General features: G+C 30.6%; 2 protein-coding genes across 7 annotated transcripts; one reads left to right on the top strand and one right to left on the bottom strand.

The window, feature by feature from the left end:
* Positions 1 to 867: 867 nt before the first annotated feature.
* LOC117790252 (calcium/calmodulin-dependent protein kinase type II alpha chain) lies at positions 868 to 14,767 on the top strand. Of its 6 annotated transcripts, none has more exons than XM_034629738.1 (16): positions 869 to 1,079; positions 4,443 to 4,732; positions 4,819 to 4,913; positions 4,978 to 5,037; positions 5,397 to 5,451; positions 5,808 to 6,133; positions 6,921 to 7,015; positions 7,145 to 7,267; positions 7,342 to 7,468; positions 7,521 to 7,613; positions 8,512 to 8,568; positions 11,169 to 11,234; positions 12,282 to 12,357; positions 12,442 to 12,536; positions 12,610 to 12,724; positions 14,351 to 14,767. In XM_034629738.1, exons 2-16 carry the CDS (start codon positions 4,668 to 4,670, stop codon positions 14,493 to 14,495), a joined length of 1,593 nt encoding a protein of 530 aa, XP_034485629.1. In that variant the 5' UTR covers positions 869 to 1,079; positions 4,443 to 4,667; the 3' UTR covers positions 14,496 to 14,767. The 6 variants fall into 6 exon arrangements, with proteins under 6 accessions (XP_034485709.1, XP_034485629.1, XP_034485549.1 ...); XM_034629658.1 differs by having other exon boundaries at positions 12,279 to 12,357; XM_034629818.1 differs by lacking the exon at positions 8,512 to 8,568 and having other exon boundaries at positions 868 to 1,079.
* Positions 14,768 to 17,800: 3,033 nt separating this feature from the next.
* LOC117793348 (ATP synthase subunit beta, mitochondrial) lies at positions 17,801 to 20,279 on the bottom strand. Its single transcript, XM_034633682.1, has 3 exons — positions 20,147 to 20,279; positions 19,132 to 19,446; positions 17,801 to 19,076 (listed from the first exon to the last, which is right to left on the bottom strand). Exons 1-3 carry the CDS (start codon positions 20,208 to 20,210, stop codon positions 17,935 to 17,937), a joined length of 1,521 nt encoding a protein of 506 aa, XP_034489573.1. The 5' UTR covers positions 20,211 to 20,279; the 3' UTR covers positions 17,801 to 17,934.
* Positions 20,280 to 21,065: the final 786 nt, after the last annotated feature.

Here is a 21,065-nt window from a genome sequence, read left to right as displayed (position 1 = left end):
TTAGTAAAATTAAGGCCTATACTCCCACATACCGTGCATCTGGGGCCGCGCGCTCAAAAAAGTTAGACATACGCATATATATCCGAGCCATATCAGTCAGCTTTCTGTTGCGTAGTCGTTCAGTTCACGTTGGAGCTACTAGTTCGATAGGACTTGCTCATGAACTTATTGGGGTTAATTAATTTTCTCAAAAACTGTCTGATAACTTTCTTTAAATTAAATTGAAATAGCTTCTCCAAACTTGTAGCTTTAATTTGATATGTGCCGCTTTTTGGGCCGTTCTTCCTGAGAAAAGATATTAAGGTTTGAGAACCAGGCATTGATTTTGGCGGTCATTTTGTATGAGCCTTTCACTGAGGTAGATGCGTTCTTTCCAAAATATCTCAAAAACGTTCCGAAAACTTTTTCTAAATATGGTCCCATTAGAAAGGTGAAACCGTGGGCTTTAATCGTGCATTAGCGGTTTTCGGGGCCGTCCGCTCTGAGCTTAGATATTTAAGAAATGGTGAAAACGTAAACTTTTTCACATTTATCCTTACTTGTTTTACCCAAATCAAAGGCTGAAATTGCCAAAAATATTGCTTAAAACTATAAATAAAACAATTATCTACAATTCTGCATCATTACTTTATTGATATAATGTCGAAAAACATTTAAAAATGATGAAATTCATAACTGGTTCCGACTCATGAACCAAGTTCCGTTTTTCGTTGCTAACTTGACGTACATACTAAATGACTGACTTAGTTCACAACTCAAAAATGAACGATTGAACTTATTCAGCAAATTAAACGAGAGATCCCACCTCTAATTTTGATACATTGCACACAAACAATAATAATCGATACTATGTGCAGCTAACAATATTAATAATATTATTCTTTCGGCAGTCGGCATTATTAAAAGAAACAAAAAAATAACGGAAAGTAAATTCAGTGAATTTCGGGAGCAGCACAGCAGGGAGTTTATACGGCAAATATAGCTGCGGAATGTCCGGACTGCGGATTGGCAACCACCTGTGGTTGTTTTTGCAAACCCAGTGTAAATTTACATATGCAAGCATTGCTACAGTGCGCCAAGTAATTGTTTTGACATGAAATTAAATTTTGAAATGCGTATAGTAAAATCTGAAGTTGAATTAAGTAACTGCAAATAAAAAGCGTAAATTTTTTACCTTTTAAAAACAATTACTTGAGCAACTGCATACATTTCAAAAGTGTAAGAATAATGATTATTTGCGGTCCGTTATGATAAGATTTATTAAATATACTAATTCCCGAATGCATTGAAAATATGAAATATTAAGAGAAAAGTAAGAATTTGAATTAATACAAAGATGATTTATTTTCATTTTCTTTCATTTTCATGTTGATAGCACACTGAAAGCTCTCGCCTCTGTGGTAAGAGAGCTTCTGAAGCCGAAAGCTTTCTGAAGGAGTAAATAAAGCTTTTGGTCAGTCGGTCATGCGTCAAAAAGCTTTTGAAAGGAGTAAATAAAGCTTTTGGTCAGTCGGTCATGCGTCAAAGAGTGGAGACTTTCTCTCTCGGCCTTTCTCTCCAATGCGTTAGTTCACAAAATCCAATAGTTAAGACAGAGCGAATATACAAATGATGTGAGAGCATTGTGGCGACCTGGGATACAGAAATGTAAAGCATATGTATGTTTGTGTATATATATGTGTAGATGTACAATTCTATAGCATACTCCTGATGCTGCCATCAGTATTGAATTCGCTTTCCTAACCAACGGACGTTCTCGATTCGATACCGAATACGAAACAATAATTCGAGCATATACATATATATATGTATGTACGTACGTATATACATAAGTCGCGTGTCGCCTGGTCCCGTTAATCGTGTATATATGTAAATGCATACATATACAATAGTGTAACACATTTAATAGATATATGTATACATATATACTTTTACTTTTATATCATACTTGAGCTATATACGGATAGTGTGTGTTTGTATGTTTCTATTTATTAGATATGCATTCATACATTTATATATATAACTATGTATATATGAATGTTAATGTTATGTTAAATTGTGTGGTGCTACTATTTACCGCTATTTATTATCGGATCTACGGGAGATTCAAATTTATACGTGCATATATAAATATACCATCATATATATATATATATAAATTCCATATATTCAATTTCTATATGCGTGGGTATTTTTCACTTTAGTGTGTGTGTGTGAATTAAAGAAAATGTATGCATATGTATGTGTGTCTGTTTGGAATTATGTATTAAGTACATAAATATCTATCTATATTTATACATACTCATCCGACATATATATATCTGTATATTAATACATGTAAAATTTAGGAAAATGTATTCAATATAGCACACATCCATACATATATGTCATAGTATATAGTATAGTCATATCAAGTAATTGTTTTTACAACGAAAATAGTGTAAAAAAAAATATATTTTCATATAAAATATAATTTAATAAGTTTTGCGAATATATAATTAAAAAATATTCGAATGTTGCAGGTTGTTAAAACACTTATTTGAGCAACTGACAGTCGTTCCGTTCCCCTTAAGCCTCGCCCAGTTTCCAAAGGACACCAATTTATTACATATACATACATACTTTATGTACTTAAAATATTCGAATATGCAGGAAAATATTTTTAGAGTTAAATCCTGTACTAGTATTAATACAGTTGGTCATGTAACTCTTTGGACAAATACCAAAAATTCGCATATATTTTATTTTTCAACGAATATACAATCTTTTTTGTTTGGTATTTAGTTTAAGAACATTTTCTGAATTAATAACATTTTTATATCTGCTCAAGTATATGTACATTTTTATCTGATGTACATTCTTACATACTTACAAGTATATTCGTTTTATTTACCGTTTTACTTTCATCTTTCTTTATCTGAAGTATTTCAAGCAATTAAATTAACATAAATAAATTATTCATTTGATTATTATTAACTATTTTATTGTATGCATCCTTTAAATGTACATAAGTTAATAGAAAATTCAGACATCTTTTTACACTTACATAGATACCCCAGTATATACTGAATATATAGATACATATGGATGTGTGTATACCGTGTATTTATATACTCATATGTATATCCATATGTATGTGTTAATATTTTCGACATTACTGCCAATTGGAATAACGGTGGAAAATTCATGCGCAGCAAAAATGGAATGGAAAATGGAAGCAAGAGAGTAAAGAGTAACATGTATGTGTGTATGTATGTATGTAAACACCTACGTATATACAGTATGTCAAATAACTATTTTGCCATATAAATAAATAATTATTATTTTCTTTAAAATTGATTTAAGGATCCTTCAAACTATAATAAAAATATATACCTAAAAATTGTGTATTCAATATTTAGTTTGCCAAAACAGTTACTTGCCTAACGGCATATCTGAAAAAAATTTACATACATACAAGTGCATGCATTAGTTAACATACATACATGCATACATACATGTATACATACATGCATACATACATATATACATACAGGTTACTTGTACATTCGCAACAAGTTAAAATCCTCCCCCATATCCATATCACAAGTTTCTTTGGTGTAAATACTTGCATAATATGTACCTATTTTTATATATGTATGTACACACTGTTCGTTCAGTTAATGTTGTGCTATTTCAAAATGTTCACATTTTTTAAATATTCATTTATATATTTAGTTTTAACTACGAAAAGTTGACTAATATTAAAATCAAATTATGGAAAAGGTCAAAAATTACAGTTAAAAATGAATTAATAAAAAATAACAAATTTAATAGAATTTAAACCCAATGGATGTATTTTATTAAAACAATTACACATCTTAATAGGGATTATAGACTACAAAATTGTATTTATACATATACTTGACTGACTTCCAGTCAAACCTTTTGCTGGAAAAGGTTTAGCTAGGATTTAAATAGGCTTAAAAAGCAGGGACCGCAAATACAATAATTGAACCCGAAAAAATGTCTTGATAAATGGAAAAACGTTCGGGATGCAGCAGCCTGGAAACAGGATAAACTTTTATTTTTTATATTTATAAATAAAAGTAATTATCAAAAAGTTATGTTAAATGTTATTTTTCAATCTTTTTATAATAATTAGCATTTAATTTTTATTTAAAAAAAAAAAATGGATTTATATAAAATACTATCAAACATTCATTTTTTATTTGACCATTTGATGGCTAAATGAAAAAGTATCCTTTATTTTCATACATGGTATATTTATGAATCTTATCGAAACTAAAAGCTCCATCAAGGAAAAATCGATGTATACTATAAAGGTTTATTTACTTTTATAAACTTAAACTTAATTTAATTTCTTGATAGTTATATTTTATATTGGTGATCAATTTCTTCAATATTTATGAGTATCTATATATTTTATATTTGATCTGCAGAAGCGTCAACTAATTGAGAAAGTGTTGCCCCGAAAATCGAAAGAAAACATCGCCGTCTGAAATAAAGAAGCGAGATCAAGAGTCGAGAGTCAGTTTCAGAAAATAGGATATACTTCAGCATATATATAGGCATATCTTGCAAATAACTGACATAATCGGATCGGTCAAGTGCGCACACTCTTCTAGACAACACACACAATAGATTTTCTCAAGTGTGCCATCGCGATGGCTGCTCCAGCAGCCTGTACGCGTTTCTCCGACAACTATGATATCAAAGAAGAACTTGGAAAGTATGTTAACGCCAAAAAAAAAAAAGAATACAAAATTTAAGGAGACATATATCATATCATCACATTTGACTTTTTGATTTTTGCAGAGGCGCCTTTTCGATCGTAAAGAGATGTGTCCAAAAGTCAACGGGATTCGAGTTTGCGGCTAAGATTATTAACACCAAGAAGCTAACAGCACGAGGTAAGAGTCATATATAACATTTTTAAGTACAATTAACAACATACTGCAAACTTATCGATTACAGATTTTCAAAAATTGGAACGAGAGGCGCGTATCTGTAGAAAATTACACCATCCTAATATTGGTACGATACTGGTAGATTGATTGTAAATATTAAGCATAAAAGAAAAGAGTTATTAGTTAAAGAAAAATCAAATCTGAAAGTCTTAGATTGTCGAATATTTAATAGGGTTCATTTTAACATTAAAAATTAAAATTTAATTATTATCAAAAATTTATGAATTTCTTGATAAACAACAAATAACCTTAATTTTTTTAAAACCCGATAAATAGCCTTTCCGACGCAAATAGTTAGTCAACAGATTTCTTGTAGATTTATTGAGACTTCCATATTTAAATGAAGTGCATTTGTTTTGTTAAGTCTTGTTCGAATAGGAATAATACTGTTAATAATATTATATTTTTAACTTGAAACCCTTTCAGTTCGATTGCATGACAGCATTCAGGAGGAGAACTATCATTATCTTGTTTTCGACCTGTAAGTAAACATCAAAATGCTACCTAAAGAGATTGTTAACATCGATGATGTTTTTAAAATACAACAATAATGAATAGAGCAATACAATGACTTGACTATTGTTTATTGAGATTCATAGTACATCCTTTCCCCTTTGAGTTCTTATTTAACTTACAATACATGTATGATATGTAATTCCCTAAAATCTGCACACTCAATTACTAATTACATTTACATGTAACCTTAGTATTAACACAAAGTTGTTTAAAAAACAAAAACTTACCCCCCCAAAAAAACAAAACAAAAATGAATACAACAAAAAATTTCGACTAGCAAAAATCAAACGAATTGACTTGAGAAATAAATGCATTTTACAGTGTAACTGGTGGTGAACTATTTGAAGATATTGTTGCACGTGAATTTTATTCAGAGGCTGATGCATCACATTGTATTCAACAAATATTGGAATCGGTCAATCACTGCCACCAAAATGGTGTGGTGCATCGAGATCTCAAGCCAGAGAATTTACTATTAGCTAGTAAGGCAAAGGGTGCAGCTGTGAAACTCGCTGACTTTGGTCTAGCCATTGAAGTACAAGGCGATCATCAAGCCTGGTTCGGATTTGCTGGTACTCCCGGTTATCTATCGCCCGAGGTGTTAAAGAAGGAGCCATATGGCAAATCGGTAGATATATGGGCATGCGGTAAGCCAACAAAACTAAATAAACACTTGAACAAATATTTAATGTTTCCTCCAAGAATTTAATGTTAACTCTAATAATATTTTCATCAGGAATCGCAAGAAAAAAGCAAAAATACTAAAAGACATCTTTTAGTGTTTTGTTTAAATGTATTCTATTTAAAATAGTTTGTTATTGAAAAATTTAAAAAAATAACAAGACTCCCAAGTGAAAATTAAAATTTTATTGTTTTTTAATATTATTTTGTACAGACTAAAAAAAAAAAGTTAATTAAAAGTTAAAAAAAAAAAATTAGTACAAGGGTGTATTGGGTTCGTTGGAATGTATGTAACAGGGAAAAAAAGGCATCTCCGACCCTATAAAGTATATATATTCTTGATAAGCATCGACAGCCGAGTCGATATAGCAAACATTTTTTAAGATAATACGTTTTTTATAGTAATTAATGTTATATATAAATATTATCTATTATCTCACATAATCGCAGCAAGATCAGACAAGTAGAACGGCAGTAATAGCTAACCAAAGTTATTAATAATTAATGCAATACAATCACCTAAAAGTATACTGTAGTTTTCATTAGATGGTAATTTTTGTAAAGTACTTTTATATATATATATATATTGAAATAAGTAACGGGTATTCTAAGGTCCGGATCTCGAATATAACCTTTCCGAATAGTTATTTTTATATAGGTATATTTTATAACTTATAATCCTTGCGGTTCCTGATTATCATTATGCTACAAATATTACTAAAAATTTTTATATATATTCTTTTTGATGTAAAGGTGTCATTCTTTATATATTGCTTGTTGGCTATCCGCCTTTTTGGGACGAGGATCAACATCGACTGTACTCACAAATCAAGGCTGGAGCGTACGATGTAAGAGCTATACTAAATTCCTATTTGAAATTCGACACTTTAATTCCAATCTTAAAATAAATATTGAAAATATCTTTGTACTGATATGCTCTCTACTCTGATTTGGATAAATTATTATTGCTATTTTAGTATCCTTCGCCAGAATGGGACACTGTTACGCCAGAGGCTAAAAATTTAATTAATCAAATGCTCACTGTAAATCCAAATAAGCGAATAACAGCAGCTGAAGCCCTGAAACATCCGTGGATATGTGTACGTATTTGCATGCTAAATGCATTTCGATTTGAATTTAATAAATATTGAATATATTTCTTTAAAATTATAAGCAACGGGAACGTGTGGCTTCTGTAGTCCATCGCCAGGAGACAGTGGATTGTCTCAAGAAATTCAATGCTCGCCGCAAACTTAAAGGCGCTATATTAACAACAATGCTGGCCACCAGGAACTTCTCTAGTATGTATTATTTATGCATAGATCTATGTAATATCTCAATCTTTCTATATAGGCAGAAGCATGATCACCAAGAAAGGGGACGGATCTCAGGTGAAAGAATCAACTGATTCGTCTAGCACAACACTTGAAGACGATGATGTCAAGGGTAAATATTTCAGATTACATTTACATTTACAGATCTGAAACTATAATATTCAATGATTCGATAGAATTGATCGATTGATCGCGGATGTCAGTAGTATATATAGAAAGAGGAGCGAGGCAAATCGTTAGGTTTAATTGGTGCAGTCGTTTCATCCAATTTACATAACTTGCATATAGCAAAAGATATCTGAATTATTAATGAGTTATTAAACGATCCAAATGAGATCTGTTTTTTTAGTTTTTGGTTATTGTTTTCTGTTTTCCATACAGAGGCTATTATTCCAATTGTTCGTACATTTTTGAATTTATGCTATTTACTCGCATGTGTATTTTTTTTTGCTCTTCAATGTCGTTAATAGCTGTCGTATATTATTTATATTTATATTGCCTGTGACTTATGCTTTCTTATTTCATTAATTTCTGTTTACCTATGTTTTAAACAAAGTCATAGTAAATAATCTAACCCAACGTTAGTTGTGATTATAAAGAAAACCAAATTTAATTTAAAATCGATAATACATCGATCCTCATTCAAAACCGGTATTCAAACCATATTTTTGATTGTTAGTGAAAACCGTGCAAGAATTGCGAAAGCTGTTCGAACTACATACTTAATTTAACTTCATTATTAACTTTTCGGCACATTTGTTTTTTACAAAATAAATTCTTTTGTTGTTGCACCTTTATAAACTTTTGAAAGCAAAAATGAGATAATAATAAACTCTACTCCTCCTTGTGTATTTGCGTGTTGATAATGGGGATTTGGTAATTTAAGAATTTCAGAATTTTAATTGAGATTGAGAATATGGTGAAATACACACGCAATTACACACTGACTATTTAAAGTTCGAGTCCACAACACTACTGCATTTTCAATTATGAAATTTATTTTTTTTTAGAAGATAAAAAAGGAATCGTTGATCGCAGTACCACAGTCATATCAAAAGACCCAGAAGGTAAATTTTCACCAGCATTTTATAATTGCTTTCGTTTTCGTTTTGTTTTTGATTTGTTCTTATTAAATATCCGCACATACACATTATACTAACATCAGATCTATCATATTTTAACCAGAATCTAACCTACACATACTCTTGAAACAGAATCAGAATGTTTAGGTAGTTATTGTATGCAGTTAATTAAAGGATTTTATGACTTTGCTTATCAAATCAAGATCAAGGTTGTTATAATTTGTAGAGCTATTGGTTTGAAGACTTTTTGTCAATATGGATTTGATTTTAATTTCAGCTGTGGAGCTTCTAACATTGGATTAAAATGAAAAACGACATTTAACAAAACTTAATTTTATCAGCTGACTACCATACCGCGATTTAAATAATATTAACACGTTAATTAATTAATGAATAGGCAATTTTGTGTAATTTTGCAAGATTAATACGCCCTGGATAGGTTTCTTGAAGTACTATCATAATTAAAAAGAGGAAACCAAAGTATTGGCCGTTGAATTCAGTTTCCAAACATGTCAGCTTTTAACATTCCCTTCAAGCTTCAATCAACTTTAACAAAATGACAACAGATTTTATAACAATCGAAAGATAGGTGCGTTGATCCTTCTGTCCAATCGTGTTCCTCTGTCTGAAAGAGCTTCGCTTATCCAAAGTCATTTTTAAAATACAAAGATTGGCAATTTTAAAATATTAACACAACATATGTTAAAGAACATTAAGAGGATTCTCAATGTACAGACCCAGAAAATGTTAGATTTTTTGTCAGGGGGCTTAAACAAGTTGTGTACATTCCTTAATCCCTCAAATCTATTTGATATTAACAACTGTTTAATTGTCCAACATTAACTTTAAAATAATCACAAGCTTAAAAATTTTAATGTCTACAAGAGAGAGATAGAGAGCGATCGATTTACTATATACATAAAATCAAGAGATCAATTATAGCAATATTATAACATTCATGTGTGAATAAATATAAAAATAAGAAAGCTCTTAGTTGAATGAAAAATAAAGTATTTCCTAATATTAATTGAATCTTAATAATTTTTGGAAGCATTTGCTTATCTTTGTATTTGAAAAGTCTTTGTTATTACTAATACGCAATACGCAAGATTTGCAGGCAGAGATTAAAGCTCTTGTTGTTGTACTCACGGTACAAATCATTTTAAACACTAGGGGCCCAGATCAAAGTAAATTCGACGACCTGCTACTCTACAACAAAGTCATTTGCCATGCCGTTTGGCACTGGCTATACCACAATAGATGCCAATACCACTGTCAATACCAATACCACTGTCAATGCCAATATAGATCAAGTCCAGATAAAGATCAAGTCCAAATGCCGCCTCAGAGGTGAGTATGGTCAATATATAGTCTTTGGTATGATCCATTATTGCTTGGCATATTCAAAATTCCAAATATCCAAGAGACGGAATATGAAACATGTATATGATTTATGTATTATATTCTCTCTCTCTCTCTCTCTCTCTCTTTCTCTGATCTATTGCAGATCGCATGCTAAATTTTTGCTGTTTATCTTATAAAGGGAACCAATAAATTCGGCTGCGAGTATGTATTGCTTTTCCCCTCGTCAATGCTCAAATTCAAGTATTTGTATCTTCATGTGTCTCAATACATGTGTCTAGCATCGTATTTTTTTATCTACATAAATATACACACAAGTATCAGCTATCTTCAACAGAAAAATAATGAAAGCTCGGGCAATATTCTTTACATATATATATATATATGTACCCCTTGTATTTCTTGTATTTTCTGGATGTTGAGCATTTTTCGCGTCATGAGTCGAATACATTTTAACAGCCTTAGGTTGAATATTCAATATATATATATATATATTAGGGTGCATCGATTTGTGTGGGCCGAAAAAAAATTGAAATATGGCAACCCCAATTCGTAATCTACGCTTAATTCTAAGAAACTATAGTTCTAAAATTAATTCCTAGTCCCCGCTTCTTGAGTTGAAAAATGTACTTTTTTGACATTTTTATCATGTTATTCTTAGCATTTCTTAATTGTTTTTAGTTCGCTTTTGACAAAATTGGTATTAAAAGTCTTGTTAGGACCAGGTCCTTAAAAGTTTCATGGAATTAAAGGAAAATTTTCCTGAAAATATCTTTTTCGTCAATTTAAAAATCGGGGACTATGAATTGATTTTAGAACCATGGTTTCTAGGAGAAAACATCATAAAATTAACCGCAGATTACGAATTTGGGTTAAATTTTGTACTGAAAAATCAATGCACCCTAATATATATATAAACACACACACACTCACACAAACATGTACATATGTAGACAGTAGTTCGGTCTCTAGCAGTCTCTCAAATAATTTGTGTATTAGGTGAACATTTAAAATGTCCTTCCATTTATTTTCTATACAAATAAAGAGGTAACCAAAGAAACCAAATACACTTACTTAGAATTTTCGTTTTCTTTAATGTCATATTCATTTTATCTACATATATGTATGTACATAAAATATATATTTATTTTCAATGCTTATATATATATATATATATATATATTTATATATACGTACACATATGTATGAATGCGTGGTTTTAGAAATAAGGATTGTGTGTCCTGCAAAAACTTGCCAGCAAATCTCAGGAAATTCACAATGCTCTTCAGGTATGTATGTCATTCAGTCCTTCCATAATTCCGAAATGCGTCTACCAATTTCTTCCCATTTTGTTTTCAACAATCACCCGCATGCCTATTGTTAATAACTAGCATAATTATTAATTAATTGTTACTAATTACTAGATATTATGCTACAATGATAATTCTACACTGCATACAAGAATTACAGTCTACATTATAAAATTCATTATCTTGTATATTACAAGTATACTCATTAGAGTGGGTCAATTTGTATGGAGTAAGAGAGGAAACTCGATATTGATTTTAGACATATGGTTTCTTGGACAATTCTTTTTAGAATTCATCGTAGATTACGAATTTCATAACCGCTTTGTCGCAAAAAAAAAATTGACCCACTCTAATACTCATCTATGCAAATTTATAAAAATGTCTTTGCGGTTTCAAATTATCACAAATATTGAACATTTCTTTTGTACTTGTATTTAATTGAGCACATTTAATGCTTTTTTTTTCTTTACACATAGTTTATTTATATTATTTTGCCGTGCTCCCGGGTTTTTTAATGCTAATCCTATGTGTTCAAATACATTTATATATACCAAGTGAAGTGAATAATGTTTTTTTATGCGAATCGACGGAGGGATTTGAAAATGTGACAACTATTGTATTTAAAAATGAACGAAGTTATAATGGAAAATATACGTTGAAGTCTAGACGTTTTCATTTCATTTTATTTATCTGTAGTTGCGTAGTTTTGCGTGCTTACTTGTAGGATAGATTTTGGTTTTTTATTTTAACAATTTACTTATTATTTTATTAATTTTAAACAAAATTATTAATTTTGTTGTATTGTGATTGTATTATGATTGTTTTGTTACGCTGTTTCATTGGTGCGTTGTTGGTTGGTTCGTTGGATCGTTCAAATGTAATTCTCATCCTACTCTATCGTAATCGTATCGTATCGAAAAATTCATCCGTGGTTGTAATCTCTGTGCAACAGTTTATTGACACATTTCAAACATATGTGAATAATAATCATTATTATTAACTATCAACTTAATTGATTCAAAGCAGCCAGACGACAGGAAATAATCAAGATCACTGAACAGTTGATTGAGGCAATCAACAGCGGTGACTTCGATGGATATACGTACGTTTTATATTTTTTAAAATACCCTACGATATAACCTAATAATCGAATGATACTATTTAATTTTTTGTCAACTATTTCCAGTAAAATATGTGATCCACATTTAACTGCTTTCGAACCAGAAGCATTAGGCAATTTAGTCGAAGGAATTGATTTTCACAAATTCTATTTTGAAAATGGTAAATAACAACTCATCAATAACTTAATGCTACATATTCTTCATGTCCATTTATTTATTTGTGTTATAAACAGTTCTTGGTAAAAATTGCAAAGCCATTAACACTACAATATTGAATCCCCATGTACATTTACTGGGAGAAGAAGCCGCTTGCATCGCCTATGTAAGGCTCACACAGTACATTGACAAGTGAGTATAGAGTTAAAATTATAGAGTATACATAAGTCACATTCCAATTTCACTGATGGAAAAAAATTAAAAGCAAATACAACTGTATTTGACTTTTTCATGTTAGATTTAATAAGAATTCGTCATCAAAATTAAATATATTACACTTTCATTTAACTAAAAACATACTTAAATGCTAAGAAAGAAAAAAACAGAAAAAGAAATGAGAAAACATCTCATTAAAAATACAATATTTATTAAATCAATTTTATTTAATAAATGCCGAAAAATTGATTAAAACGTATTCATATTTAATATGTTTCATATTTATTTTTAATATTATATTCAAGTTATAAGTTTATGTACCTTATTTAAATAATCCGTAAAAATATAAAAAAAACAACAAAAATATATAGAAAAATTAAATAAAAACTAAAAAAATTTATTTTTTAATGTTTGGGATTTTTTAAATTTATGTATATACCGTTTATTCATCAATTAATTACAAATTAATTTACTAAAATTTAAATTTAATAATAAATTGGCAATTTATGCTGAATTCAATTTTTTATAAGTAGAAAAGTAATTCTTATCACTGCGGACGGCAGTTCGTGTTAGTGACGAAAGCATCACGAAGGGTGCGAAAGGCGACTAACAATATACACAGCTAAGTTGGAAAATTTGCTGTGACTGTCCGATCAGATCGAGTTATATACCGATCGAAAGGTTTAGTCTTAACTTAACAATGGCATACTCTAACCAACCTGGGTCATGAGATACGGGGGTGTAAGTGGGAGGGGAAAAATTTTAATGATTGCAGCTAATGGGGCTGTTGGGGCGTTTTGGTAAAATTTAAAAATTTTAAATAAAAATATAAAAAATAATAAAAGTAAAGCGAAAATTGGCATTCGGCACTGCGCAAAAAGTAATTTTTATGTACAAAGAAGCTCACCCTTTTTACTCACAGTGCACAATGCCAATTTTCGCTTTTTTTTATTAATTTATAGAAATTGAAATTGCTTTCGTCACTAGACTTTTACCTCGTGTAGAGGTTTTTTTTTAATTTTAATAAAATTAAATTAATTTAAATATAATAGAAAATAAGAATTATGGTTAAGTTGTTATATAAAACATGAAATATTATAATTATTTTAAAAATAAAAGTTTATTGTATTTTCGAATATGCCGTACAAAAATATATGATGTGTCTTTGTGACCACTCTTTTTGAAGGCTTTTTGGGCTTCAATTTTGTCAAACTCATAAATATTAACTCCGGTGTCTGACTTAAATTTAAATTTAATAATAAATTAACAATTAAAAAAAAAACCAAAAGATTGCGATTTGAAATTTATTTAAATAATATTAATGAATTTACCAAAATTTAAATTTAATAATAAATTGGCAATATAATGAAACGTAAAGATTTTATAATTGTGTTTTGAAATGATATTTAAATGATAATAAGACTAAGAAAAATAAATCGTTAAATGAATTAGTTATAAATGAATTTTCGAAAATTAAATTGAATAAATAATTTAAAGGAACTACAGGATTTTATAATTGTGATTGGAGATATATATATATATATATATATATATATATATATAGTTAAAAATAAATAAGACTAATGACTTAATTCCTTATAGGCAAGGACACGCACACACTCATCAGTCGGAGGAGACTCGTGTCTGGCACAGACGCGACAACAAATGGCAAAATGTCCACTTTCATCGGAGTGCATCGGGGAAGATCAGCGGGGCAACGACTTTTGATTTTGTGCCACAGAAGTAGACGACAGGAACCCGGATACGGACACAAACACAGACACGGAAAAGCCGAATGTTGGATGTATGCAAAATTAGATCGATAAATGAAGTATGAAAATATAAAATGAAGTGTGTGAAGCATTACAATAAACATCAGCAGCAACAACAGCAACAGTACAGTAAATTGTAACTATGGTGCACTCGTCAACTATCAACCGTCAACCATCAACTGTGACTAATGCCTAGTCACTTACTTACCAAATAAATAATTAATAAATTGATTTAACATAAAAAGAATGGAGCTAAACTTCAAAGTCGACGGATATATTGTCGGTTCATATTGCTCTATTTTCTCAGTCCCAAGTGTATCTGCTACGAGTATCTTAAAAAAAAAAATGAATGTAGTAGCAATGTATCCACTAAATATTTGACTATGACTATGACAGACAAACAAGTACTCGTATATAAATAATAAATAATTTATTAAAATGTAAAGATCTAAGAAATATCTTGTCCCATCTTACAACATTTTATCTGATCACACACACACACACCTACATTAGCACACAGAAGCAAGTACAGAAATCAAGAACAACTTTAATTTTTTCTTAAATGAATTTATTGTGTTTCTTGCATATACACATACACAGCATATATCCAAGCCTGGTTGGATCCAAGCGTTATCAAGAAAAGAAGAATAATAAAAAATCTCTACTATTTCAAACACGTTATAAATTTTAAATCTAAACTCTTTACAAACACACACATACGGACATTTATACTAATTTATGAAATTCGAAATTCAGATACCATATATATACATGCATATAGATATATATACATATATATATAGGATAATCGAAATGAGCAAGGAAATTACCGTGCATACATACACACAAAATACAAATACACAAATAATTAAATTATTATGAATGAAAATAGAAAATTGCAGAGCATTAGTTAATAGCATTAACAAATTTCACTATACCAAAAAATAATATTAATAAAAACAAAAAACATGATTATAAAACTCAAAAATAAACAAAAGAAATATAGCTAATTGTTAACAAAAAAAGAAAAGTATAAATTATAGCTGCAATTTATTGGTATCTGACATTCGTGAGCCAAATCTAAAAATAAGTATCGAAAATTGGGGAAAAGTATTCCTACTCATTCTAAGTAAGGTCTTCGATGCGAATATATATATATATATATATATATATTTACTTAAATACGAGTACGTGCATAATAAATATCTATATATATATATATATATATATATGTAAACAGATAATACATACAAAATAATAGTTAAATGACAAGTTTTATTATAATTACAATATTGTTCTGATATTATTATTATTATTATCTTGATTATTATAATGAGTATTTCTATAAAATAATATTCGAATTTTATATAAATATTACAATAAAACTTTCATAACTAAAAACGAAAGCAACTTGAAAGATAAACAATTTGGAAATTCGACAATTTGACGATATATCACGTTATTATACACTCTTGTAATTTGTATTTATATTGTTTTTGCAGAAAATAGGATAAGTCTCTATACAACTATGTAAATCTGATTGTGTATATTTAGGTGTATGTAAAGTGTATGATTGTGTGTACGCGTATGCATGATTCTATCATATAAACATTAAGATTATACTTGTGCACTAAACAACAAAACAAAAAAAAAACAAAACTTAACAAAAACGTCAAGAAAGTGAAAACTAAATGCTAATAGCACCCAAAATTTCAAATTTCAAAAACAATGCAAATTAAGAACATGATTTAAGATAAACGCTTTAACGTTATATTCCAGAGGTCGCAAATAACAGTGAAAACACTATTTTTAAGGTGTTTGCATATTTCAAAAACAGATCAAAATTATATCATCTCAATTTTTAACTTCACCAAAGTCTTTTTTCCGTGTCTGAACAGTAACAAATTAGAATAAAACTCTTACACTAGCTCATAAAAACAATGTGTTTAAAAAAGCACAACGAAATAAGTGGAATACTAAAGTGTTAAGTTTGTTATTTACTTAAGGACTAACAATAATTTTTTATCAATTCTTGCGACCTTTGTTATATTAAAAAGCTGATTTATACAGAGTGTACAAAAATTTTTAATTTTACAAGTGGTTCATTTTCACTGTATCTGGAAATCCATCTATTTATTAGTTCAGATATTGTTACATTTAAATATTAACAAAAAAAGATCGTTATAAATAACGATAATACATTTTAAAACAGGAGCTCTAAAGGTAAATGCTGTTGAATGTCGTAATTGCATTTTCAATTAATCCATATTTTGAAAATAAAAAAATAAAACAAAACGAAACGAAACCAAATTAACAGGAATAAATATAAATTAACAATTTTCTAGTTATTAAAATGTTTTCTTAAAAATATATTCTAAACCATACTTATGATATACATACAATTATAAGAACAAAAACATTATTACAAATCCTTTCAACTTTTCAAAAGCGATCAAACAGTTGTTAAGAACACTATGAAGCACAGACAGACACTGAATGAATTTGTGTAACTAAATTGTTTATTGAATGTCCCCAACAACAAAACAAAAAAAAAATCAAGCGAAACAACAACAAATAACGGTTGCCTATTCAAATTAATTGCTGTAGTTGATGTCCTCAAAATACATACAATAAAAATATTTGAAAAAAAAACCAAAAAAAAATAACGCGAATAACGATAATAAACTCTACAAATAAATATTTATTATACCATATTTATGATTTATCGAAATACAAATGCATACTTAATAAATATTACAAATATCATTCAATTCTAAATGGAGTCTAAGTGTACTAAGGTATAATAGATTTATGTAAGTACATCCAATTTTATTTTCCATTTCAACTTAGTCTAAACAACATTTATTATATTAATTTTTAATTAAAAATAAAAATTTCATTGAATTTAATTAGATGAAAACTAAGAGCTCAAATTAAATGTTACGATACAAATTGAAATTCATTCAAAAATAGTAAACCGAAGATTTTTAGTTTACCCAAAAATGGGTACAAGAGTCAATTCGATTCGTGACAAATTTTGGTACACCCCTTTGAACACCTTTATCTCTGAGACTATAAGAGTATGAGCAACTTAGGATGTTGACCTATATCAGGCTTATTTTAAAAATTGGCGTCGACGATGTCTGCCCACGGAGCCCCCTTATTTCTATTACCTAAACTAATATGTACCCTTAATGTCAGTGTTCTCTTCTCTAAATTGTAATCTAAATATGACCTAAATCTCAAGGTGATGACATTGAAGATATTAAAAAGACTTGAATATATTTAATTAGTTTTTATTGTTTCCTTTAAGGTTTTGAAATTGTGTAATTTCTCTGACAACTTTAATGCTTAATTCAATTGAATATTTAGTTCGCAAGGATCATATTTGGATGGTAGATATTTAGCCACATTTTAGGCAGCTTCCTTGGCGAGACGATCGGCCTTCTCGACAACCTCTTCGATGGGACCAACCATGTAGAACGCAACTTCGGGCAAATGATCGTATTCGCCAGCTAGAATCTGTGAGAAGCCCTTAATGGTTTGTTCCAATGGGACCAGTTTGCCAGCATGACCGGTGAAGACTTCAGCGACCTGGAATGGCTGGGACAAGAAACGCTGGATCTTGCGGGCACGGGCGACTGTCAGTTTGTCCTCCTCGGACAACTCATCCATACCCAGAATGGCAATAATATCCTGCAGGGATTTGTAATCTTGCAAGATCTTTTGTACACCACGAGCGACATTGTAATGCTCCTGTCCAATGATATTGGGATCCATAATACGAGATGTGGAATCCAAGGGATCGACAGCCGGATAGATGCCCAATTCGGCAATGGCACGCGACAACACTGTGGTGGCGTCCAAGTGAGCGAATGTTGTGGCTGGAGCTGGATCGGTTAAATCATCAGCTGGCACATAAATGGCCTGCACCGAAGTGATCGAACCCTTCTTGGTAGTGGTAATACGCTCCTGCATGGTACCCATATCAGTGGCCAATGTTGGCTGATAGCCGACAGCCGATGGAATACGACCCAACAGGGCAGACACCTCGGAACCAGCCTGGGTAAAACGGAAAATGTTGTCAATGAACAGCAGCACATCCTGTCCCTCAATGTCACGGAAATACTCGGCAACGGTCAATCCGGTCAAAGCAACACGAGCACGGGCACCTGGAGGTTCATTCATCTGTCCGTAGACCAGAGCGACCTTCGAGGTCTTATCCTTGAGAGAAATGACACCAGACTCGATCATCTCATTGTAGAGATCGTTGCCCTCACGGGTGCGTTCACCGACACCAGCGAATACGGAGTAACCACCATGAGCCTTGGCCACATTGTTGATCAGCTCCATGATCAGCACAGTTTTGCCGACACCAGCGCCGCCAAAGAGGCCAATTTTACCTCCCTTGGCATAGGGAGCCAGCAAATCCACCACTTTGATGCCAGTGACCAGAATCTCCTGCTCCACGGACATGTCCACGAATTCGGGAGCCTCGGCGTGAATGGGAGCGGTCTTATCCGTGGGAATTGGACCACGCTCATCGATGGGCTCACCTGGATTTGGATTTATATATTATATCATATATTTATGTATATTCCATGTACTAACCAATGACATTGATGATACGTCCCAGGGTTTCAGCACCAACTGGAATACGAATGGGGAAGCCAGTGTCGAGAACCTTCTGTCCACGTACCAGACCCTCAGTACCGTCCATGGCAATTGTGCGCACGGTGTTCTCGCCCAAATGCTGGGCCACCTCCAGCACCAAACGCGGCGAACGGTTGTCCACCTCCAGCGCATTCAAAATTGGCGGCAAGTTCTCATCGAACTGCACGTCTACGACGGCACCAATAACGGCCACAATTTTGCCATTGGCTCCGGCGGCCGCTTTAGCAGCTGCTTTGGCGGCATGACCACGAGCTGGTGAATTAATATTTGAAATAATATTACTAAATACATCTGTGTCTGTAATGCCATAACATTACAATAACATAGTCTGTTAGTTTACTGTGCCATCCACTGTTGGCAGCAGTGTTGCCATCACTGTTGAGAGCAAGATGTATTTAATAAGGTGACTTGTAAATACATCTTGGCTGAGAGAGCCTTGCAATTTTCAATGGCTCTTGTGTTACGTCACAGTGATGGCATAAATCTATTTCATTTATCGATATATTATATAGCGAATTCAGCAAATCAATAGAATTATTTGAAATAAATTAAGCCCATTTCATCTTTTACATTATTCGGCACAATAAGACTGCAAATTATAATAATTTATAATTATGCTCAAGTTGAAAATCACTCATGTACAAAAAAAATTATGGTTGGTTAAACTTATGTAAGCACTTCAAGTTCAAATTTTAAATGTCATTTGTAATATTTTTATTAAGAATAGCTCAATCGCTCAGCTTTATTTATTAAGACAAAAGTTACATTTTATATTATTATGCAATCAATTTTTTCTGTTCTATTCATTTAATGTTAGGTTATGTCCGAGTTTTGTCCAAACCATTTCAGTCAATTTTAATAGGCAATAGACATTTTAAAAATCTATTCAAACATGTGTCTTGATCACTTATTTAAATTGCATTCTTTTAAAACTGATTTCATTGCTACTTACACAATTGCCCCAAAAATGGCAGCAAATTTTTATCAGCTTTAGCGGCAGCACGTAACGCGAACATTTTTCGACCTACTAACGGCGTATTGTACAAACTACTCCTTTTCCTTGGCCAGAATCGGAATGTGAATACATAACTTTTTCACACAGTTGCAATCGTCGATAGTAATGGTTGCATTTGTAAATATATCGATGCTATTGCTTTATTTATATCGATATACGACTAGCTCATTTTTGGTAAATATACTATTATAATTTACTTTAAATAATTATATAAAAGTTCTTCGTAATAAAATAACTAATATTAATATTATTATTACTAGTCCATTGACTATATAATTTAATAATCGCCAAGCTGTCGATATGCGATGTATTTCTACACACATTTATATATGCAAATGGCTGCGTCTACATATATATCGATATTATAGTTGTTTTCGTATCGATATTCCATTAGGTTTATTTGTTCAATATATATTTATTATTTACTTCAATTATTACACATAAGTTCTTTTTAATATAATAGGTTATATTAATATGTTTATTGCTAGACTATCGACTACATAATTTACTATTTATTTATTATGCATCAACAATAAAAATTAGATAATAATTTTTAGACAACAATTCTTATATTTTTCGGCTTTCGTTATAATTTTAAAATATATATACATATGTATCTTGTCAAAATTGTTTTCGCATTTGAAAAAAATGGATTTTCTCATAGCATTTTATCAAATTTTTCCAACTTCTGCAATTATAAAATTTCTAAATCTAGCAATGAAAAGAAAAAAATGTATTAAGCTACATACATACATGCAGATAATCATGCCCTTATGAATATTTAAATTAATTAATGCTGATGAATAACCCCAATTAATTAAATGTATGTACATATCAAGTAACAGAAAGCAGGAAT

The sequence above is a fragment of the Drosophila innubila genome, chromosome 4 (assembly GCF_004354385.1).
Source record: "Drosophila innubila isolate TH190305 chromosome 4, UK_Dinn_1.0, whole genome shotgun sequence".
NCBI lineage: Eukaryota > Metazoa > Arthropoda > Insecta > Diptera > Drosophilidae > Drosophila > Drosophila innubila.
Note: the sequence above shows the minus strand (reverse complement) of the source record. Positions and strands in the feature narration are given on the sequence as shown.

Coding starts and splice junctions, on each gene's coding strand:
- LOC117790252 (XM_034629658.1), top strand. CDS start 4,668: ATGGCTGCTCCAGCAGCCTGTACGCGTTTCTCCGACAACTATGATATC. Junction 6,134..6,920: donor GGTAGATATATGGGCATGCG/GTAAGCCAACAA, acceptor TTTGATGTAAAG/GTGTCATTCTTTATATATTG. Junction 11,235..12,278: donor AAATTCACAATGCTCTTCAG/GTATGTATGTCA, acceptor ATTGATTCAAAG/CAGCCAGACGACAGGAAATA.
- LOC117793348 (XM_034633682.1), bottom strand. CDS start 20,210: ATGTTCGCGTTACGTGCTGCCGCTAAAGCTGATAAAAATTTGCTGCCA. Junction 19,447..20,146: donor GCCATTTTTGGGGCAATTGT/GTAAGTAGCAAT, acceptor TTAATTCACCAG/CTCGTGGTCATGCCGCCAAA. Junction 19,077..19,131: donor ACGTATCATCAATGTCATTG/GTTAGTACATGG, acceptor ATCCAAATCCAG/GTGAGCCCATCGATGAGCGT.